The 24933-nt window shown below is 40.8% G+C and overlaps 1 protein-coding gene across 2 annotated transcripts in view; it reads right to left on the bottom strand.

Annotated features, from left to right (window-relative positions):
- Nucleotides 1–16705, bottom strand: part of LOC113224845 (tubby-related protein 4-like) — a 111932-nt gene extending 95227 nt beyond the window's left edge. For both annotated transcript variants that reach the window (XM_026454407.1, XM_026454406.1), the window contains exons 1-2: nucleotides 16586–16705; nucleotides 12837–15087 (exon numbers count right to left, since the gene is read on the bottom strand). In XM_026454407.1, the coding sequence (XP_026310192.1) occupies nucleotides 12837–13088 (252 nt within the window). In that variant the 5' untranslated portion in view covers nucleotides 13089–15087; nucleotides 16586–16705. The remainder of the gene's footprint in view (nucleotides 1–12836; nucleotides 15088–16585) is intronic.
- Nucleotides 16706–24933: the final 8228 nt, after the last annotated feature.

The raw sequence follows: 24933 nt of genomic DNA, 5'->3' as shown, positions 1-24933 counted from the left end.
TATGCTTCTAAAAACTCTGGAAATGTGAAGACAAAATTCTGAAGAAAACTACCTAAAAATCTGTACCCAGCCAAACTATCAAGTGTGAGAGCAGAATTAGGACATTTATAGAGATAAGAAAGTCTTATAATTTATGACTTACACATACTTTCTTAGCAAGATACTGGAGATTATGTTCCAACAAAAAGGAGTTAGACCAAAAAAAAAAAAACACAAGATTCCAAAAACAAGACATAGAAGAAGTAGGGGACAGAGAGAATTCCCAAGATGATGATTAAAAGGAAGTTCAGGAAATCACCTGGGCAGCAGGCCCACTGAGCAACCAATCCAGAGAGCAGAAGGATGACAAAGGACTCCCAGGTGGAGGTCTTCAGGAAAAAAACAAAAACAAAATAAAACAAAAAACTAAAGGAACTGATAAACCACCTAATCGGTCTGAATGCATGAAATTATACTGAAGAAGTAGGAAGGTTTTGCAATAAAGAAACTAAACCACTGGGGGGAAAATTTTTATTATGAGGAGAAAAAAGTTAAATAATGAAGGAATACAATCATAGTACCCTACTTGGCTCATCTGGGAATAACAGTGACATAGTTTAAATAGTGTAAACACTGAATAATAACCAATACTTGTGATACAGTAATACTGGAATGATTAGATGGTAGGGCAAAGCTGGGTTGAGTGACTATGAAAGAAAGAGAGCTAAATCTCCGCCTAACGAGATGGGAACGAAGTCAATAGACAAAATCCTAAAATTGATTCATCAAAAAAATAACAGTATGAGCCTTTGTTAAGTGGCCAGGACAATAGGTGGGGGGAGGGGGGAGACAGGAGTTAGAACATTGCTATTTTTCATTCTTAGCATTTACCAATATGTATAACTATTACTGTGATAAAAAATTAACGCACACTACTGAGCTTCGGTATAAAAATAGATAAGCCAGTTTAGGTGAAATGAGATTCTGACCTAAATAAAAAACAACAGTTCCATTTCTGCCTCTTTGCTAGAAAGGTTCCTTATTCAAAATAAGAATTCCTAAGACATTTAAAAGAAGAGCTGTTCCTTAGCCGGAAGCAGTGGCTCACGCCTGTAACCCCAGCACTTTGGGAGACTGAAGCGGGCGGATCATGAGGTCAGGAGATCGAGACATACTGGCTAACATGGTGAAAACCCGTCTCTACAAAAAATAAAAAAAATTAGCCGGGCGTGGTGACAGGTGCCTGTAGTCCCAGCTACTCAGAAGGCTGAGGCAGGAGAATGGCATGAACCCAGGAGGCGGAGCTAGCAAGTGAGCCGAGATGGCACCACTGTACCACTCCAGCCTGGGAGACAGAGCAAGACTCGGTCTCAAAAAAACAAACAAAAAAAAAGAGCTGTTCCTCAAATCCCTTCAGTCTACAATAACTGGCTACAATTAAGAGTTAGGCTCATGTGTACATTATCATAGTACCAAGGTGACTGATGTCTGTTACTTCTTTAAGGCTATGATTTCCATAATTGATTAAGCATAGCCAGTGCTGTCAACTCTCAGTTATCCACACTGGTGAATAAATGCACTGAACTGAATGGTAATTTTTATACTCACATTTGATTTTTCAACAATTCTATTTCAATATGAGAGTCTTCTTACGGTCTTGGAATACGACCCAAACCAAAAGCACTGTCTTCTTTCATGCCACAAACATTTGTTACTATTGTTTATTATCATGACTATGTATGTCTGGTCCCACCTGCCCATCCAGCTTTGCCTTCCACTACTCTCCAACACTTCACCAAACTCTTCCATGTCCAAAACACACACCACAGTCATTCAAAACTCTGTTTAAGGGTGCCTCTTCCCTTCACCTTTTTGAAGCAGTGTCTTATAGATGGAAAAACACACAGACACAAATTCAAATCTCAGGTCTGCCATCATCTAGCTCTGCAGCCTCCGACAATTTCCTTAATATCTCAGAACCTCAGGTTCCTCAACTGTATAGCAGGGATATTAATACAAAGCCATAGAGAGATGTTATGAGGGCTACACTAAATAATGGACATAACACACACACACAAAGTATGGGAATATATATGGCAATTGTCATCAGGAAAGACAACATTATATCCATGCAAATGATATCCACCCTCTGACACACATGATAGGCGATCCATCTAGGCAGGAACAGTGCCTTTTTCATCACAGTGGAGCCAAAGCCCAACAGCATCGAGCCTAGAGCAGGCTCTCAAGTATTTCCGGAACCAAAATGACTGTTAAGGTCCAGCTCATTCCCTGACTCCCCATAGGAAGCTTCCCTGTCCACATTGGTCCACAGTGCTTCATCCTCTGACCTACTACAGCACTCTGTAGTACATCAGAACAGTACAACATCTTCCACCCATTTCTTCAGCCTTGGTCTAAAAAAAGAAGACAGACTCACCAGGACAATGAAGTTCACTATGGCTATATTCAGGAAATGTAAGAATATTTTTTAAATACCTAGTTGACTTCATTCACACACTGCTCCACCCTTCCAGTCCCACTATGCAGATCCTTTCTCTCAGTGTTCCCACTGAGGAAATCCTTAGTAATAAAGCTGGCAGATAAAAGTGGAACATCCATGAAATTCTAGTAAGTGCATTTTATCAGTTTAAACTCCTTTCCAGGGTAAAAAACAAGGTAAGTTTCCACTATTCATTTTGCTCAATACAGTAAATTTACCTGCAAAAAGTACAGTTAAGTCCTCACTTAACTTCAGGGATAGGTTCTTAGAAGCTGAACTTTAAGCAAAAACAACCTGCACATGAAAACAATTTTAACTTAAGCTAACTGATATAAACAAGAGTAAATATCCTACATATATATGACATACTACTAAGTGTCATTTCACTTCAAGCTGCAGTTTCCAAGAACTTACCAACAATATTGAGGACTTACTGTATAGAAAAGTCTGAGGGGTTGTGGTTTTGCAATTCATATCTCTAACATATGGTTTTGAAACCTGCCATGCAGATCCACTGAAGCCACAAACATTCAACGATGACGTAGCCCTGAGCTTCTCAGCCCCTATTACCAGCTACAGATGATCCCAAGGAGGGCTTTTATCCACCAACAACGCCCTCTCTGGGATTCAATGCACCTCTGGGAGTGGGGCAGCCCTCCTGTAATGGAATACCTAAAGGCACTACCTAGGAAGGAAACAAGGTAGATGTGGTCATCTAGCATGCTAAAATATGCTCACATAAACAGAAATGTTGCTTTACCAGAAGAGTTGCATAAAACGAGTCATTAATGCTGAGTCACTAATAATTTATCTCTAATTCAGGTCATGAACGCATGATTATGTAACTTTTCAAACTTGACTACAACCACATGCTGAATACATTAAGCACAGAAACAGTCATATCTGAGCCCTTGCATAAGTCAAATTATTAAGGCAGCACCCTAGTTTAACCATCTGCCATGGAAATTAATAAAAAGTGTATCATGCTCAGATGGATAAAATCCCCATTACAAACTACAAACATTTCACAGTATAGTCAAAAGGCACAAAGAACATCACTGCATGTCCAACAAGGGCAATTTTGTTCTAGGGCAGGAAAAAATGCATAGGTCCTTGTCCTTGTCAGCCAGGTTCCAACAGCATCTGGCAAGGGAGTACAGTCACATGCTTAGGTTGGGGCTGGGGAACGAAGTGTCCTTCATCTCTCTCAGAAATGCTTCTCTGAAGCCAGAATGTGGCTTAATCTTCTTGCACCACTGAGAAAAGTACGAGTTAAATCCTAAGTATTTCTCAAGGCCCTGCTCAAAGATGATCTTCACCACACCATCTCTAGAAGCCTCATTCTTCATTCTTTGAACAATTCAAAGCTTGCTTTCTCTTCCTAATGGAAATGCAAATAGAGGAAGGTGAAGTCCACGCTTCACCCTCATGCTAGACTGTAGATTCCATGAGGTGTAAGCTGGGACTTCTCTTGCCCCCACACAGTGGCCAAGTACACACAGCACCCAGCACACAACAGAGATGCAGTAAAAACCTGCTAATGCATGTGTTTTCAATCTAAACTGAGGAACAAACATCAACAAACACTGTTTCTGGCCTCATGAGTCAGAACAGTAACTGAATTTCCAGGTACTAAGTGATATTGTAAGGACTGGAAAGTGATATACGTAAGTATATTACTTTAAGTACAAAGGGTATAGAGTACTTTACTATTTCATCACTTATACACCATTTTCACAGCCCTTCCAAAAACACACTGTCTCAGGTTCTACAACTCTGATAGAAGAGAATTATTATTTTCAATTTACTACTGACTTGAGTAAACTAATGACTTGAATGACTTGGACAGGTAAAGCTAGAATTTCTTGGAATCAAGATATGGAAAAACAGAAACAGAAAGGAAAAAAGAACAGGCCATCACTAAAGGAAATAAAAAAGCCCTCCATTACATCCACCATTATAATACCCTAGTTGGTCATCACAAATCTACTAAAAGTCACTTTCTATGTAGAATTTATAAGAGAGATAAAAGAGCTGCAGTGAGTTTTTACTGGCTTTAATCCAAAATGAGTCAACTTTTCTCACTAAAACTGTTGTACAGATTAAGTACGTTAAATACTGTATAAAAGTTTTAAAATAAAATGGTTTTCTAATCTCTCCAAATGTTGAGAAAGTTGGTCATCACTATGCACAGTGAGGTGGACACAGAACCTGGCTTGCCAGTCCCCAGTGGCTCTGGGCCTTCTTCAGGAGAGGGTAAATCAGACAATGGTACTAGGAGGGTCTTTCACCGCAAGGGAGGCCATTCTTACAATCTAGAAATTCCCATCCTTTTTGGAATTAAGATGTGTCATACAGCGTTTTTAGCAAAAAACAAAAGTACCTTAGAAACACATTTTTATAATATTTTTAAACACTGAAAAAACTTACTATACATTGTTAAGCAAAGTCCTCCACAATGGGAAGATACTAGAGCTTAAGTCAAGAGATTCATGAGGAAGTTTGTGCTAGGCATGGTGATGAAGGAAGACAAAAGTGAGCACGTTTCAGATATTATCTGGAAGTCAGACACAGTGGGAGGTCTTGCTAATAACAAGACTTGGGGACAAGGGAAGTGCAGGGAGATTCCTGAATTGTGAGCTGGACTGACTGACTGGTCTTGGGCCATCTACCAAAATGGGAAAACAGTGCATGGAACTGATCTGAGGGTTCAAGGGGCAGGGGGGAAATCAGTTCTGTCTGGGTGACCGATAGTCTGCGAGGCCTGATTGGTGTCCACTTTTGTATCTCATATATCAAGTTGGAGAATGAAGTTTGGAACTAGAAAGAGATGGCAGACAGAGAGAGATACCTGGAGTCATCAGCATGTAGGGAGATTTAAAGCCAACATAGAGAGGAAATACAGAAAAATATACATGCCTGGTACCCGTTAACATTTAAAGATGAGGGAAAAAAGAAAAAAGAAAAAAAGGCAGAGCCAGCAAAGAAGGGTGGAAAGCAGAGGCCAGAACAGTAAAAGGAAAACCAGGAGAGCCTCATGATCCGGAAAGTGAGAGAAGACGTCTCAATTCTACTGATGGTACTGAGCAATTTGCAACTTGCTACTGAGGCAACAAGTGCAGTTTAAAAACAAAAACGAAACACCAAAAACCTATGAGTTTAGCAATGTGTGGTCAGTGAGAAGGAGATCATTTCAGCAGAATAAGGAAAGAATGCACACTGAAGGGGGCCAAAAAGTTAAAGGAATTAAAAAAAAAAAAATAACTGATGGATATTCTAAACAATGAGAGGCGAGGAAGTTAAGAATGACAGGGTACATTGATCTTCCAGTAAGTTTTACCAAGTGAGGCAAGCAGATAACTATAATAAAGCATTATCAGTGCAACCAGAGAAGTCTGATCAGTGTACAACAGGGACAAGGGGCAGGGTCAGACAAAGCATATCAGAGAAGATGTATCCAATCCAAGAATTCAGGTGAGACCATTGCTGTAGTAGACATGTCCTTATAACAAAATGAATTCCAGCAACTACACATGACTGCCTGCTTATTCTTAAGTCAAAAAAATCCTGTTGGCCGGGCAAGGTGGCTCACGCCTGTAATCCCAGCACTTTGTGAGGCTGAGGCGGGTGGATCACCTGAGATCAGGAGTTTGAGACCAGCCTGGCCAACATGGCAAAACCACATTTCTACTAAAAATACAAAAATTAGCCAGGTGTGGCGGTGGGCGCCTGCAATCATAGCTACTCAGGAGGCTGAGGCAGAAAAATGGCTTGAATCTGGGAGGCGGAGGTTGCAGTGAGCCAAGATTATGCCATTGCACTCCAGCCTGGGCAACAAAGCGAGACTCCGTCTCAAAAAAAAAAAAAAAAAAAAAAATCCTGTTAAATGACAATCAGTACTAACCTTGATTAATTTGCACGACATCTACCATATCTGTAAGAAATTGTTTCATAGAATAAAAACATTCCCAAGTAATTACTTTCTGAAATAATCTTCATTATGGAACATAATTATTTTGCCTGACATACCTGCCCACCTGTTGGGGACTCTTTTAAAAGAAAAACTCATCTTTCTTGAATTACTGCTTCACAGTAAAAGGACAAATAATTCTAAAAAACCATCACTTCTCAGCCAGCCACGAAGAGTCTCCCTTGGAGTTTCAGTAGGTAAGCACACATCTATTCCTCTTCTATAACACTGCTATCAAAGGTTTCAAAAGAGATACTGGCAAAAGGATTAACCGTCCCCAAATGCCATAGAAAGTTGCCTTGGGAAAAGTTGGTTTGGTTGATCATTCACCTTTTGTGGTAGTGGTTCTTTTTTATGAAAGGTGCTTTCAGGATTGAGGGGGGGCACATATTTTGACCATCTGATTAGAACCATTAACATACTTAAAAAATATGAAGCCATTGACACAGGTTAAGAATTCCTTGCCTATATGTTTCACTCCGGCAAATATAGCTGATACCATTTTATCACAAATTTCTAACAACAGAATACACAATGTGAGAAAGGCAAACTAGTCTCAAGGACCAAACATTTATCACAGTATTTAATTCCAGATTCAATTTATCTAACTGAATAAATTTATAATTGCCAAACTGTTAAAATTTGTTAAATACGTAATATAAAACAGATTTTACATACTAGCTGAGGGTGAAATAAATTATCTTTCATTCAGATTTCTTTCCTTTTTAATTCAGTTGTGAAATTAGCAGATGATTAGTTCTGACCCCTTCCATTTAGTTAGTTACATGGCCAGAAATAAAATCTTGCAACGGTTCTTTCAGTAGTGTTCTTAAGGGATGGCCGGTGGGGACACAGGGTTTTTCTGCTTCTTGTGGTAGAAGGGAGTGAAGATAAGGTAACTAAGTATGGGCAGAGATGAGTTAAATGTCAGCCTTCCCAGAAATGAAAAAACAAATTAAGTAAAACCCAAGGTTTCTTTTGATGATTTCCTTAAATGAAGATACAAGTTCACAACCCCTGATTTAGAATCCTTACAGACAAGTATTTTGAGTTCAGAAGTTTTTAAATCTTAGCAAAGTCCTACAAGGGGAGCTCCTGTCAATTATCTAATGTCACCCACAGGTCTGGGCAGCCTCCATAGTAAAACACAGTATTTCTGCAGCTGAAGTGATGGAATAATAACAATCAGCAGCTTCACATCAGTCCAGGTCAGGTCTTGCCACTAAAACAATTACACAAAAACTCACTATTTTCAGAGCCCTTAGATTGAACAACCGTGAGCTGGGCACAGTGGCTCTCACCCATAATCCCAACACTTTGGGAGGCTGAGGTGGGCGGATCACTTAAGTCCAGGAGTTTGAGACCAGCCTGGGCAACACAGCAAAACCCTGTCTCTACAAAAAAAAAAAATTTTGTAACTAGCTGAACATTGTGGCATATGTCTGTAGTCCCACCTACTTGGGAGGCTGAGGTGGGAGGATCACTCAAACCCGGGAGGCAGAGGCTGTGGTAAGTGGTGATCATGCCACTGCACTCTAACCTGGGGAAGAGAGAGAAGCTCTGTCTCAAAAATTAAAAAAAAAAAAAAAAAAAAAGATTTAACAACTGAGGATAAGGGATTGAGGACTCATATTTAACACAAGTTATAAGAAAATAAAGTTTTAGGAAAATGTTAAACCCCTAGATTCAAGTTCTCCTCCATACAAGCTGCATGAATTTAGGCAGGTTATTTAACATCTTTAAAGCCTGAGTTTTCTTCCCTATAAAATGGAAATAATGATATCTTCCCATGAGTCTGCTGTGAACAACATGAGGTAAGATGCCTGAAACCACATCGGGCCCTGGGCAGTAGGATGACCATCTCAGTTTGCCTGGGATTTTGCAGGTATTAACACCAACAGTCCCACATCCTGGGAAACCAGGAGAGTTGGTCACTCTAACTGGCAGGCATTCAGTAAATGGCACATATTCTTTTTTTGCGGGGGGTGGGGGAGAGTAGAGACAGGGTCTCACTATGTTACCCAGGCTGGTCTTGAACTCCTAAGCTCAAGCAATCTCCCAGTCTCAGCTTCCCAAACTGCTGGGATTACAAGCATGAGCCCCCATGCCCAGCTAAATGGAACAGATTCTAGTATGAGGAACAGAAATTAACTAAACGTAAAAATGCATCAAAGTGAACAGTCAACCTACAAAATGGGAGAAAATTTTTGCAATCTACCCATCTGACACACGGCTAATATCCAGAATCTACAAAGAACTTAAACAAATTTAAAAGGAAAAAACAAACAACCCCATCAAAAAGTGGGCCAAGGATATGAACAGACACTTCTCAAAAGAAGACATTTATGCAGCCAACAGACACATGAAAAAATGCTCATCATCACTGGCCATCAGAGAAATGCACATCAAAACCACAATGAGACACCATCTCACACCAGTTAGAATGGCGATCATTAAAAAGTCAGGACACAGATGCTGGAAAGGAAGTGGAGAAATAGGAACCCTTTTACACTGTTGGTGGGAGTGTAAACTAGTTCAACCATTGTGGAAGACAGTGTGGCAATTCCCCAAGGATCTAGAACTAGAAATACCATTTGACCCAGCAATCCCAATACTGGGCATATACCCAAAATCATGCTACTATAAAGACACACGCACATGTATGTTTGCTGCAGCACTATTCACAATAGCAAAGACTTGGAACCAACCCAAATGCCCATCAATGATAGACTGGATTAAGAAAATGTGGCACATATGCACCATGGAATACAATGCAGCCATAAAAAAGGATGAGTTCATGTCCTTTGCAGGGACATAGATAAAGCTGGAAACCATCATTCTAAGCAAACTATCACAAGGACAGAAAACCAAACACCGCATATTCTCACTCATAGGTGGGAACCGAACAATGAGAACACTTGGACACAGGGCAACAATGAGAACACTTGGACACAGGGCACAACACACACAAGGGCCTGTTGTGGGGTGGGGAGCAGCGGGAGGGATAGCATTAGAAGAAATACCTAATGTAAACGATGAGTTAATGGGTGCAGCAAATCAACATGGCACATGTATACCTATGTAACAAACCTGCATGTTGTACACAGGTACCCTAGAACTTAAAGCATAATTTAAAAAAAAAAAAACAAAAAAAGTAAAAATGCAATGTGGAAAAAATCACGCAAAACAGTTTCAACAGTGAGACAGCCAGACCACTGTCTGTGAATTAGAATCCTCTCTTTTGTAGTAGGCAGAATTCTAAAACCCCCTGGTATGCACACCCAGTGTAATCCCCTCCCCAGTAGTGGAGGTGAGCGTGGTCAGCTCAGGGGTGCCATTTTTCAGACACAGAAAGTCAGAAAGATTTGAAGTTACAGCAGATGCTCTCCTTCTGGCCTTGAAGAAACAAACTGCATGCTGTGGAGAGGGTCACATGGCTGGGACTAGTTAGGGCCTCTAAGACCCCAGGGCCTCAGTCCTACAACCACAAGGAACTGATTTCTACCAACAAACTGAATGAGCTTGGAAGAGGGCCCTGAGCCTCAGAGGAGCTAGCAGTCCTGGCTGGTACCAAGTTTCCCAGCCTGGGAGACCTAAGTAGAGGCCCCAGACATACCATAACAGGGCTTCAGAACTACAGAACTGTGAGACTAGAAATGGGTAACGTTTTAAGCCACGAAGTCCGGGGTAATTTGTTACACAAGAACAAGAAAAAATATTTTTAAGAGTATCCACTACAAAGGTGGATGTGTGTGTGGGGGGGAGTGGGGGGAGGGGATAATGCGTGCATGCCTGTATGTATATGCCCAATATATTATTTGCAAAACATAATTTCTTGGCCGGGCGTGGTGGCTCAAGCCTGTAATCCCAGCACTTTGGGAGGCCGAGACGGGCGGATCACGAGGTCAGGAGATCGAGACCATCCTGGCTAACACGGTGAAACCCCGTCTCTACGAAAAAATACAAAAAAACTAGCCGGGCGAGGTGGCGGGCGCCTGTAGTCCCAGCTACTCAGGAGGCTGAGGCAGGAGAATGGCGTAAACCCGGGAGGCAGAGCTTGCAGTGAGCCGAGATCCGGCCACTGCACTCCAGCCTGGGTGACAGAGTGAGACTCCGTTTCAAAAAAAAAAAAAAACATAATTTCTTGCATAAAACCACTGTTTTTTAATGGAAAAAGTTCAAATTCAAAAGAAGCTTCTTAATAAATTAAACTCGGTGGAAAAATCAATCTCAAATTACTCTTGGCCTTACAACTAAAACTTTCATGCATTGATGATGAGGTGTAAATAGTACAACCACTTTGGAAAACAGACAATTTCTACTAAACCTAAACACATGCAACACTATGATTTAGAAATTCCACCTTCTGAATGCACAGGTCCATACAAAGACACACACATAAACGTTCACAGCAGCATTAGTCATAACAGCCAAAAACTGGAAGCAATCCAAATACCCAGGAACAGGAAAAGAAAAACACCAGGTATCTTCCTTCAGCGGAAAATTTCACATCAATTAAAAAGCACAAACTAATAATATACACAACAGGGATGAATCTCACAGATATCATGTTGAGTGAAAGAAGCCAGACACAGAGAGTATGTAATGAAGGATTCCACTTCCATTAAGCAGTGACAGAAGTCAGAATGTGAGTTACTTCTCAGGAGGGGTGTGCTAGGATCTGAATGCTTCCATTCCCACAAAATTCAATGTTGAAACCTAATCCCCATGTAGTGGTATCAAGAGGTGGGGCCTTTGGGAGGTGATCAAGTCTTGAGGGCTCTCCTCTCATAAATGGGATTCCTACCCTTATAAAATAGGCCCCAGGAAGCTCCCTTGCCCCTTCCACCACGTGAGGACACAGGAACAAGGTGCCATTTATGGAGAAGACAGCCCTCACCAGACACTGAACCTGCTGACGTCTTGATCTTGAACTTCCCAGTCTTCAGAACTGTGAGCAATAAATCTCTGTTGTTTATAGATTACCAAGTCTAAGATATTTTGATTTAGCGGCAGGAATGGATTAAGACAGAATGTAAAATCTGGAAAGGAGAACCAAATACCTGTAACTGGTGCTGGAAATGCTGTATATTTTGGTCTTGTTGGCGCTTACATGGGTGACTGCATATAAAAATAATCATTGAAAGTTAAGTTTAGTATACTTTACTGAATGTTTATATTGTTATGATCTGAATGTTTGTGTGCTCCTAAAATTAGTATGGTGAATCTCCCTAGGTGATGGTAGTAAGAGGTAGGGTCTTGACAGGAGGTGATTAAGTCACGAGAATGGAGACCTTATGTATGGGATTAGTGGCCTCATAAAAGAGGCCTCAGAGAGCCTCTCATCCTCTTTTCTCCAAGAAGAAATCAAAAACCGTACCATACTAGCCCCCGATCTTGGGACTTTCAGCCTCCCAAACTGTGAGAAATAAATTTCTACTGTTTATAAGCCACCTTGTCTATATACTGTTATAGTAGCACAAATGGACTAAGACCTATACTTGAAAAATATTCCTGCTCCTTTACAATAGCTACTTAATAACCATTTAATGACATTTTAAGATGCCTGAAATAGTCTTGGATTCCTCATTTTAAAAATACTCAAGCTAGTGAAGAGTAAAACGTGAATATTGTGAAGGTGCTATACAAGCATAACTTTGCAAGAAATTATCACTCACGCTCTTCTTTAAAACACAATGCCTAACACTTAAGTATTGCTCAATAAAAGCTGGTTGCATGAATTTCATCGATAATCCCACTACTTACATTTTAGAAGCCCAGAGGAATCTATATGTACAAATACATGGCATAATAGCCTGAATATAATATACCCTATACATGTGAAAAACTATGGTTCTTGTCCATTAACTACTTCTTTACCTCCAAGTACAAAAAAATACAAGCCAAGTGTCAAGCCATCACCAAAGAAACGTAGATGTTAACTGTGCAAGGTAAAGGCAGCACCACTTTCATTTTTCACACTGTCAGTGTGACATCAGGGGTGGGGGTAACTCTTTGCCATGCAGACTTGGAGCATGAGAAGTTGGTTAGGATCATCTAATTTAACCCCACACCATGGTCAGAAAGCGCCCTGGCCTTCCTACTGCTGGGCGTCTTGCCACTGCCTGGACCCTCTGAGAGAGTGCAGGGGGAAGACAGCAGGGGTGCCAGGGACAACTGACCCACTTGGGGAGAGGCAGCCTACTGTGAACTGTGTCCACCTTAGCATCTTTTCTGCCAGAGCATAAGAGACAGAACTCACAGCATGGAAAGTCTCACTTAGCAGCAAGTCTATGAAACTGAAATGAAGGAAGTTTCAAGTCCACAAGGGGCTCAAAAACACCACTGGAAGTGACCAAAAAGTCAAACAAAACCACAGCTCACCTCGCTATTGTGGCCCCGGAGGTTGAAATTTATCCTCTGTGGAGTACTCCTGTCCCTGCGACAGTGGCTAGAGGTGAAAGTCACCCCAACCACTCCTCGCCCATTGCCCGTGGCCAGCCAGCCCTCCTCGTAGTAGCGCCTCCTGCACACAGGCTTCTCCTTCTCACTCTTGGGGACACGCCCCTTCCAGGACAGGCACAGGATGTTGGAGTCACTGCAAAGCACAGGCCCATGTTCCACCGCTGCATACATACTTTCTTCAATGAATTGTTTTACTTAAAAAGTAATGCTAATGCTGTGAAATTTAAACCAATTTCTTTCATTGGTGTATTTGTTTTTTTGTGGTTGGTTTGTGTTGAGTTTTTCCCCCTTTAATTAAGACTGACCTGAATCTAATTAGAAGGTCAGTATTTTATAAAGATCCACCGAATGCATAGTGAAAAAATTCCTCTATAAAAGATGATGGCAGTCTTCTAAGAAAAGGTAATGCTTAAAAAAACATGGGGTCCATTTTTATTTTCAAGTTCTCAGAGGAAGAACGTGCTGATCCTTTGGAGAAAGAGCATCATTAATTAAGTGGTGAACAAGAAACGGTTTTCTTCTTTTTACTCCACTTGGTTATTCTCATTCAGACTGAGATTCCAGTTTAGTGTAATGATTCCAGAGACGACGGGTTGCAAATACATAGATTTCAAGTAACTTAAGGCTTTAAGAATCCCTCTAGCTCGAATTTTTCTCTTCAAAAGTTCGGATGCAGAGACAGAACACACAGGATCATCTTCCTTCTGAAGCCACCCTCTAGCATGTTTTCTGAACTAGACAAATTTCTGCTGCTAAAGCTGAAAAAGATTGCATAAAGGGAAAAAAAGGCACACAAACCGTGCAAAACAGACCAGAGTTTGTGCAGACAAGAGTCCAAATTTTAGGAAGAAAAACAGACTCTCTCCCCGTTGTTTCAGAACCAGAAACTTTCCACCTCAAAGCTTAGCCCTGTGTCCCTGGGGAACGCAGGGCTCCATCGGACTACTCCTCCACCAGCCGGCACACCCCTCAGTGCCATAGAGGCTAGAAAGGCGGCCCCTTCACTCAAGAGGCAGAAGGTTCCAGTGCTCTTACAGTGGTCCCAGTGTTTGCCTTGGGTGAGTCTTAAATCCTCTTGCTGACAAAACAGAGCCACGCTACAATATTTTGTTTCTTTTGCTCGTCTCCCTTCTCGCTCCCCCAGTTAGCACTCCCCTTTTCTGCTCCTCCCCTTTTCTGCTCCTAAAGATCTTTTTCCATCTTGATGAAAAAAGCTAATCTTAGAATTAAGTCTATCAGATAATCTTCTCATACGCAAGTATTCTTGGATTTGACAGGGAAGATAATCCCTTAAAACAAAAGCAGAAGCCAGAGTCAGATTCCCTCAACTGTCTCCCTAGAGAGTGATCGTGTTTTGCTGATGGGTGCTTTCCTGTTCACATTCAGAGACTGTCTCCAAACACCACACCGCTTGTCCAAAAAAAGAAAGCTTTGCTTGGATTTTCCTTGATATTTATTTTGTAAATATTGGTTTCAACTGCTATTTTACAATATTATCCTATAGATGCAGGAAAAGAAAGGGGGAAATAATAAATTAAAATTTCTCAAATACAGTTAATTAAAATAGGCAAAGGAATCAGTTCATTATTCAAACTTGTCCCATCATACTTGAACTTGCTTTCCTCTAGCCATAACCACAGTAGGAGTTACTTTTCAGTCCAGAATTTTAATCCATCCAAATCACCAAACCCACTGAAAAATAAAGTGCAACAAGCACTGTGTGAGCCGCTGCAATGTTTGAAGTCACACTTCTTTCTCAGTCACCCTTCTTTCTCAGTCACCTTCGCACTTAGCTCCTTCTTTAAACTGGAAGGTATTTTTGTGGCTTAATCTGTGCAAATTTTTTTTTCTTCTTTTTGCAGACTTTCTTTACCCGTGCAGACCATATGGAAAATTGGCCATTAGTGATGTATTTTTCTCCCCGGGCTCCTGAGCCCAGTGGTGTCAAGTTGCTCCATCTGATTCTTAAATTAATTTTCATCAGTTGTAAAACTCTCAAGTGTGCACAAGAATGAGCCTGTCTTCCCGTGTGAATGTGTAAGTACAGAAAGAAGGTTTTAAATGCACATAGACACACACTCTTCAACTGCCATACGAAGCGTCTGTTTCCCCAGTCATTTCAGGAACCATCAGATTATTCACGGCTGGAAGGCCCTGGAGTCTTACAAATCTGTTAAAAAAAAAAAAAAAAAAAAGATATAAAATAAAAAAAACTTTAAAACACTGAAAAATAAAAGTTTTGAGAATATTGCTGAAACTGAAATGAGAGACCCATCTTTACACTTATATCAAATGGAGCTACTGACTGCACTGAATGGTAAAATCCAATAGTGAAAGGATACACCTCACCAGCTTCAAGACAACACATAACACATGAGAGCTCTGCCAGCCACGGATCGTTGTATTCAATTTGTCAGCAGCTGGTCATATCTGAATGAAATCATAGCTGCCATTCTCCCACACCGAACTGTCCTTTCTAAGACTCTAAACTCTGAATGTGAGGCTCTACCCCTCCAGAGATCATGGTCACTGCTTCAGCAGGCATCCTCAAAAAGGAGACTGAAATGACTCAGGCAAGTTATCTGGATTGATTTTTTCACGATTAATAAAATATTAAACTGCTTCAAGACACAAAACAGTAAGGGCCTTTAAAACTCATCCGTCCCTGATGGCTGGCAGGTCTCAGAGCAAAGCACAGTTGTTTTCTAAGCTTTTAAGTGGTCTATCAGCAATAAAGTTCTAGAGAATCTATCTCTAGCAAATCCATTCCATTTTCTTCCTACTGTCTGAAGTCCAGGCCACATCACAACCTCTACAAACACTAGAACACTCTGTCCCTAACTTACTCATCCCCCGCAACCACCATCCTTCCAGAAGGCAGAGTGGCCTTTCTGAAATTCAGGAGACTCTCTCAGTCCCCTGGAGCTAGCTGCAGCAGCCCAGCCCCACCCCAAAGGACCTGGATGCTGGAAGGGAAGGGCAGGGCCCAGGTGTTGGCATTTCTAACAAGCTCCCAAGAGATGCTAATACTGCTGGTCAGGGAACCAGGCTTTGAGAACTACTGGCCTGTAGCATCAAGTCCCAGCAAAACACCCTACTTTCATCATAATACTAAAACATAATTTGCCTTCTTCTGTGTTCACATTTGTATCTATGGTGCAAAATCAACAGTGGGTCAAACTGCGAGCTCTTTAACACTAATCAAGGTAGAGGTATCAACTGCACCAGTAATCACAGATTAAAAAAAAAGAAAATGCCAGCCTCGAGTACACGGCTTTTAACATCCTTGTGTCCCAAACTAGTAGGTACACATAAAGTACTTCTGTGGACTACTGAGGCACCATGGTAGTCCCAGGAAAAAGCATGTATTATACAGTTTAAGTTGCAAAATGAACTGCTTGTTTTTTTCATGGAATACCATGTGATATGGTTTGAATGTTTGGCCCCTCCAAATCTCATGTTGAAACGTAACCCCCAATGTTAGAGGTGGGGCCTGGTGGGAGGTGTTTGGATCATGAGGGCAGTCCCTCATGAATGTCTTGGTGTGATCTTCTGATAGTGAGTGAACTCTCAAGATATCTGGTTGTTTAAAAGAACGCAGCACCAGGAGTTCGAGACCAGCCTGGCCAACATGGTGAAACCATCTCTAATAAAAATATAAAAATTACCCGAGCATGGTGGTGGGCACTGGTAATCCCAGCTACTCGGAAGGCTGAGGCAGGAGAATCGCTTGAAACTGGAAGGCAGAGGTTGTGGTGAGCCAAGATCGCACCACGGTATTCCAGCCTGGGCGAAAGCGCAAAACTCCATCTCAAAAAAATAAAAAATTAAAAATTAAAAGAGTGTAGCACCTCCCACCTCTCTTGCTGCTCCGGCTCTAGCCACGTGACACACTAGTTCCTTGTCATCTTCTGCCATGTTTGTAAGCTTCCTGAGGCCTCACCAGAAGCAAATGCCAGCACCATGCTTCCTGTAAAGCCTGCAGAGCCCTGAGCCAATTAAAACAATTTTCTTTATAAATTACCCAGTCTCAGGTATTCCTTATAGTAATGCAAATGGGCTACTACTACACCAAGTTTACTAAAAAGAATGAATGACAAATTATGGTTGTTCCAGCTTGGATACTTGGCAGACATTGTCTTGAACATGAACAAAGTAAGCCTGCCACTTTAAGGAAAACAACTGACAGAATTTGTTGTCAAAAATAAAAACTGAGCTTTCAAGTTAAATTTAGACTGTTGCGAAAACCAGCACTCATCACGATCGATGAGCTTGCTAGCTCCCCATGTAACTGGGGTGATGTTAATAAATGTGAATTTTTTATTTTTTATCCCATATTTCACTGTATATCAATATTTAGAAGACTCACACACTTGGTAAACCAATATTTTCCAAATGACCAATGAAGATGATAGAAATTATACTTGAGTAAAAGATCCATTCAAGGTGCAAGACTTTGGGAGGCCGAGGCGGTGGTATCACCTGAGGTTAGGAGTTGAAGACCAGGCTGGCCAACATGGTGAAACGCCATCTCTACTAAAAATACAAAAATTAGCTGGGTGTGGTGGCAGGTGCCTGTAGTCCCAGCTACTCGGGAAGCTGAGGCAGGAGAATCAATTGAACCCAGGAGGTGGAGGCTGCAGTGAGCCGAGATCGCACCACTGCACTCTAGATTGGGTGACAGTGAGACTCCACCTCAAAAACGAAAACAAAAACAACAACAACAAAAGGTACAAGGAAGACAAATGAATTTTAGTGTAACCAAGGATGAAAGATTCACTGATAGAATAGTTGCAATATAGAATTTGCATGACAGATAGAATTTGTATGATAGATAGAATTTGCATGATAGATATAGAATTTGCATGATAGATCAGTTGGAACACAGAATTCATTCAAATTCTATATTGCAACTAATCTTTGAGAAGCTACCACTTGTTGAATTTGAGTGTGGTTATCAAAGAAAAATATCCATGATTATCGGAAGACTATGAAAATCCTCCTTTCTTTTCCAATTATATGTGTGTGAGGCTGAATTTTCTTCATACACTTCAATAAAAATGACATATTGCAACAGATTAAATGTAGAAGCAAATACGAGAACCTAGCCATCTTTAAGTAAGCCAGACATCAAATATTGCTGCCAAAATATAAAACAATACACTCTTATTATTAAATGTTTTAGTTTTAGGAAAGGCAGTTGTCTTCATAAAAATATATAACTTATAACATTTAATGGGTTTACATTTTGTAATAAATTAGGGAATATTTTTTAATTTATCAGCAGCACACCACCACAACCAGTTAACTTTTGTGTTGTGTGTAGAGACGGGGTTTCGCCATGTTAGCCAGGTTGGTCTCAAACTCCGAGGCTCAATTGATCCATCCCTGCTCAGCCTCCCGAAGTAGCTGGGATTACAGGTGTCAGCCACTGCACCCAGCCAGTTTTAATTTCTAATATGGTAAATATCAACATATAACCACAAAAACAAAAGTTTCTTTGGACCTTCAATAATTCTTATGAATATCAAGGAGCCCTGAAACCCAAAAGTTCAATAATAACAGACATATACTAACTCTCTAAAATGTAAATCTATCTATGTATCTATCTGTCTTTATTTCTTTCTTTCGAGAAGTGGTCTCACTCTCACCCAGGCTGGAGTGCAGCAGCGCAATCTCGGCTTACTGCAACCTCCGTTGAACTAGGCTCAAGCAATCCTTCCACCTCAGCTTCTTGAGGAGCTGGGACTACAGGCGCACACCACCATGCCTGGCTAACATTTTTTTATTTTTTGAAGAGGCAGGGTTTTCCAGTGTTGCCCAGGTTAGTCTCAAAAACTCCTGGGCACAAGTGATCTGCATACCTAAGCCTCCCAAAGTACTCGGATTAAAGGCATGAGCTACTGTGCCCAGCCAAATGTAAATCTTAAATAACTATTATATTAAGGTAGATAGGATAAATTTCCACAGTAAAAGCACAGTGTTTCATTTTATATATACTGTTAAGGTTTTTAACCAAACTTTAAAAATATCTTTAAAATCATAAAATGCCATACATGCTAGACAAATATGGCAGTTTTTTTTTAAATGCCACTTTATGATGACTCAAAATGCATAATGGACACAAAAATTTAACAACAAAAAAGAACAATCATAGCATCCGAATTACTGAAAGGCTGGTGCCAATTTTATCAATACCATTAACAAAAATAAGTGGTGTTGGACATTTCGCTTCCCTTCTTTCTGCCTTATTTGCTCATAAAGATGAGAAAACGAGAATGGTAACTAAACTGATTAAGTTTCCAAGGAATGATAAGAGTATTGTCAAATCAACACTAGTAAGGGGGGTGGGTATAAAACGATTAAAAAGGAACTATCAATTTGAAAGCAGAAACTTGAATTTTTGTATGCCAAAAACTTGATACGTGTATGCCAATGTTCACAGTAGCATGATTCACAGTAGCCAAAAGGTGAAACCAACATAAATGACTTTGATTTTTTTGAGACAGGGTTTCCCTCTGTCTTTCAGGCTGGAGTGCAGTGACGTGATTACAACTCACTGCAGCCTTGAACTCCTAGGCTCAAGCTATCCTCCCACCTCAGCCTCCCAAACAGCTGGGACTACAGGTGCATGCCACCAGGCTCAGCTAATTTTTTTTTAATTTTTGGTACAGACAGGGTCTTATTATATTGCCCAGGCTGGTCTCGAACTCCTGAGCTCAAGCTATCCTCCCATCTCAGCCTCCCAAAGGGCTGGAATTACAGGTGTGAGCCACCACATCCAGCAACAACCCAAATGTCCACCGATGGATGAACGGGTAAACAAAATGTAGCATTCTCTCCCTTCCCTCCCCTCCGCTTGCCTCTTTCTTTCCTTGACTTTTTTTTCTTCTTCAGGATCTCTGCTGCCCACGATGGCGTGCAGTGGTAAGTCTCAATCTACTAGACTCAAGTGATCCTCCCACTTCGGCCTCCTAGTAGCTGGGACTACAGGTGCATGCCACCGTACTCAACTAATTTTTTTGTTTTTCATTTTGGAGAGACAGGGTTTCACTGTGTTGCCCAGGCTAGTCTCAAACTTCTGGGCTCAAGTGATCCCTCCTGCTTCAGCCTCCCAAGTCTCAAACTTCTGGGCTCAAGTGATCCCTCCTGCTTCAGCCTCCCAAAGTGCTGGAATTACAGGTGTGAACCACCATACCTGGTCCATAAGATTCTTTTACTTAATATTATGTGTATGAAATTCACCTATTTTGTTCTGTGTAGTGTTCATTTACATTGTTATATAGAATTCTGTTCTTTAAATACACCACATTTGACCCATTTGTGTTGTTTTCAGTTTGGAGCTCATATAAACCCTGCTGCTGTGAATACTTTGTATGTGAATACCTTGTATCTGCCTTCCCTTGAGCACTCACAGGGAATGTGTCTGGTGCACACTCGGGAGTGGGAATGCTGTTTGCAGGGTATTCACATCTTCAGTAATACTAGTAATGCCAAACTGTTTTCCAGAGTGGAATGCTGGCCATATTTCTTTACCTAGGTGGTAGTTATGGGGTGTTCACTTCATTCTTTATTACATATATACACTTCATTCTTTATAACATATGCTTCTGTATATATATCTCACAGCAAATAATTTTTTTAATTTGAGAATTTTTTAACTTGAGAAACCTGATCTAAACAGGTTTAACAAGCTGTGAACTACATTAGGCATCAGTCCTGGGGGACTTTTAGAAAAATCAGGAAGTTTTTTAAAAATTATTGTATCCAATCATAAGGGGTACTATTCTCCCAATCTAGAAAATCCCAATCAAGCATAAAGATGTTATTTTAGTTCTCAAGCTCAGGTGTCTACAAAGAAAATGCACATTAATAGTAATGAATGGATATAAAATTTCAGCATAAAGTCCTATTTCTTTCTAAAGGATAACAATGTAAAACAGTGGTTAAACAGAAAAGCAGATTTGGAAAAAAATACACAGTGTCAGATGAACGCAAAGCAAGAAAAAAATATATAGTAGAAAATTTTAAATAACATATGCAAACACCCTAACGTTTCAGCTTTTGACTACAGGTTTGTTTGGGGGCTGAGGAAAAGAAAGAGAGGAAGCCAGGCAAGGTGGCTCATGCCTGTAATTCCAGCACTTTGGGAGGCCAAGGCAGGCAGATCACTTGCGCCCAGGACCTGGGCAACATAGCGAAACCCAGTCTCTACAAAAATTAGCCAAGGATGGTGGCATATGACTGTAGTCTCAGCTACTCAGGAGGCTGAGGTAGGAGGATGGCTTAAGCTTGGGAGGTAGAGGTTGCAGTAAGCTGAGATCACGCCACTGTGCTCCATGCCTGGGCAACAAGAGCCAGACCCTGTCTCGAAGAAAAAAGAGGAAGAAGGCAGAAGAAGGGAGGAGGAAGAAGAGAAGGAAGTAGAGAAGGAGGACGAGGAGGATATCCTGTTTTATGATTTGAATCAAACACATCCCAGTTTCTCCTGGGAGGCTGACTCTGCTGCCTTAGGGACCCATGGAGGGTGTGGACACAGGATGTCCTCACAGCTCTACCACCTAGGAACAGGGATCCTGTGCTTTCTGTTCCTTTTCCTCCTCTCCACACCCAGGCCTCCCGTCATTATTGCCTTTCTGTCCGTAGATGGCAGCAGGTCCTAAACTCTGCATTTCTTTTTAAATAAAGTAACTATGACAACCTGCTTTTGTTTGTTTGTTTGTTTTCTTGAGATGGAGCCTTGCTCTGTCGCCCAGGTTGGAGTGCAGTGGCACGATCTCGGCTCACTGCAGTCTGCCTCCCAGGTTCACATGATTCTCCTGCCTCAGCCCCCCAAATAACTGGACTACAGGTGCCCGCCACCATGCCCGGCTAATTTTTGTATTTTTAGTAGAGACAGGGTTTCACCATGTTGGCCACGCTGGTCTCAAACTCTTGACCTCAGGTGATCCACCTGCCTCGGTCTTCCAAAGTGCTGGGATTACAGGCGTGTATCACCGTGCCTGGCCCGATGACCTGCTTCTAATTAGAATCACTCCTTTCCTTTCAGAATTTTCCAGAACCTACAAATACTCACTGAGCATGAGGCAGTTTTGTTTCCTAATTAGTTTTAATGGCTGCCTCCAGGCTGGTTCAAATTTGCACTCAGAACCTGTCTTTGAAGGCTGGAATACTCTCAGCAGCCACTCGTTATGTGGCTATTGACAAATGCAGGGAAACACATACATCCAGAAGAAATTAACATCACTGCAAAGGTAATGGGGTTTAACAATGATTTTATATATTTAGTGTGTTATCATTTTCTACCTCTAATTCTCAAAACGTGCTAGTGAGATAAATACTGTATGACTAGGATTATTTGAAAGATGTGCTTCTACTACAACTGTGGTAGTTTCAAATCATTTTCCCATTGACTTACGTTGTAAATTACAGAGGTGGAGTCTATAGAATTCTGTCTTATTCAGAACATCACCAACTCCTTCAGGTGTGGCACACAGAAGCACTGAGCACATGAGCAGACTCATATAGCAAGGGTTTTTCTGCCTGTGGCAGAGGTATTTTTTCATTTAATTAATGATCCCTACCTAAATCATATACTCCTAAACAGAGGCTATGTTTTACTCCAATTTTTATGCTCCCTGCAATTCCCACCAGTACCCCCTGCATTGAATTAAGTGTTCAATAAGGTACTGAGCATGGCACAGTGCTTCAGTCTAAGGAAGTGAGAAACAATAAACATGAACCGAATGAGCTTCTCTGTGTGAACCCCAGGTCAACACCAGCCACCTGGAAGCCCAAGGCTGAAGGGCATTTCAGCCCTGTGAGCAAAAGTCACAAGGGCTAGGGGTTCACTGCCAAGTTCAGCGAATCACAAAGAGGTGTATTTTCAAGGAAAGCTACTCACTATTTACTTTATATGGCTGATTTCAACAGCCAATTCTGAGAATATGAACATCTAATTATCTGTACAGAGAGAGGAGGGAATGGAGCTTGCAGACAAACAGCTTGATTAGTAGTTTAAAAGAAAGTGGGAGCTAGCTACTTTGTAGAGTGAATCTACACCTGATACTCAGATACTAAAATACTGTGGTACCATACTGGGGCTCACCAGTATCCAAAGTCAGGTGCCTTCATTAAAAAGGGGGGCATCTTATTTATCAAAGCAACAAAGACTGAAAGAAATAATAGCCTGTGTCACATGTCACACAGGGTACACAGAAATGAGAGAGCAATTTGGTGATACAATTCAAAAAGACTTAAAATGCTGCAAAACCTTTTGATTCATCAATTCCACTTCTGGAAATTTATCATAAGGAAATAATCTTACATTGTACAAAAACTTTGCTACAAGGATTTCTTAGAGCGTTTGTATAAGGGAAAAATATGAAATAATGAAAATGTCCAGAATAGGATATTGGTTGAATAAATGTTGATAAAGACATAAAACAGAATACTATACAACCACTAATAATTATATGGTAGAAGACTACAGAACAACATGAAAAGATGTTCTCAATAAGTAAAAAGTAAAATTACATGTTACACTTCCATGATGCTCTGAAAGGGCCTCTGCACACTAGTAGATCTTGAGTAAATTACAACAAATGTAATTTTTAATTGCTGGACTTGCAGGAAAGTATAGGAAATCTCTAAGGAAGGCACATACACATAAACATAAGGGAAAGCCAGGGTCATCTGATAGGGGACACAAGCAGATACAAAACAAGCACTGGAATCGGAATTAGGGTGACCAATAGTCACAGTTTACCCAGAACTGTCCCAGTGTTAGCACTGAAAGTCCCATATCCCAGGAAACCCCTCAGTCCTGGACTAACCAGACAGTTGGTCATTCTATCAGATATTCAAACTTTGGTCCAACCTCTAGGTAGAGAAGCTGAACCTGAGTCACACACATTCAGCAGGACTCACAGGCTGAAGTGTCCCACAATTCTAACATCCTTGTATATCAGAGCAAATACAAATCTTAGCTGCATGTAAACAGTCCCAATTTAGGAAATAAGGATTCCCCCAGAGAAGGCTTAACCAAAATCTGTTTACAATTAAAAATTACTAAACACACAAAATAAGTCACCATGAGTTCTTAGTACAAACAACAAATTTAGATCCCCAAATCTTCGGAAACTGAAATAAACAGAACTTTAAATAACTAGGTTTGAAATGTTTAAAGGAATCAGAAAGCAAGACACTATCTAAAATGCCAGAAAGAATCAAATGTTTTAGAAATGAAATATTTTAGAAATGAAAAACCTATTCTTTTAGAAATGAAAAACCTATTCCTTCAATAAAATGTAGTCTACAATTAAGACATCAGCTAAAAAAGGAATTAATGAACTCGATCTAATAGCTCAAGAAATTACCCACCATTTTTTTTATAGCACAGAGAGACAAGGAGATAGAAATATAAGAGATCAGCTGGGTGCGGTGGCTCACGCCTGTAATCCCAACACTTTCGGAGGCTGAGGCAGGCGGATCACAAGGTCAGGAGATGGAGACCATCCTGGCTAGCACAGTGAAATCCCATCTCTACTAAAAATATAAAAAATTAGTTGGGCGTGGTAGCAGGCACCTGTAGTCCCAGCTACTCAGGAGGCTAAGGCAGGAGAATGGTGTGAACCCAGGAGGTGGAGCTTGCAGTGAGCCAAGATCGCGCCACTGCACTCCAGACTGAGCGACACAGTGAGACTCTGTCTCAAAAATATATATATAAGAGATCAAGATAAATGAAAGACAGATTAAAAAGGACAAATCTAATTAAAATTCTAAAGGTACAGAACAGAGAAAATCGAAAAGAAATATCTGAAGACATAACAACTGAGAATTTGCCAAAACTGATAAAAAAAAAAAAAAAATGGACAGACACGAGAAGCAGCACAATATATGCCAAGCAGGAGAAATAAAGAAGAAATACACACCTGGGCACACTTTAGTAAAACTGCACAATAAAAACCCAAAAAGGAGAGTTCAGAAGTAGACAAAAGGAAAAGACAGGTGCTCA

Source organism: Piliocolobus tephrosceles, chromosome 5, assembly GCF_002776525.5.
Source record: "Piliocolobus tephrosceles isolate RC106 chromosome 5, ASM277652v3, whole genome shotgun sequence".
In the NCBI taxonomy this organism is placed as follows: domain Eukaryota; kingdom Metazoa; phylum Chordata; class Mammalia; order Primates; family Cercopithecidae; genus Piliocolobus; species Piliocolobus tephrosceles.
Note: the sequence above shows the minus strand (reverse complement) of the source record. Positions and strands in the feature narration are given on the sequence as shown.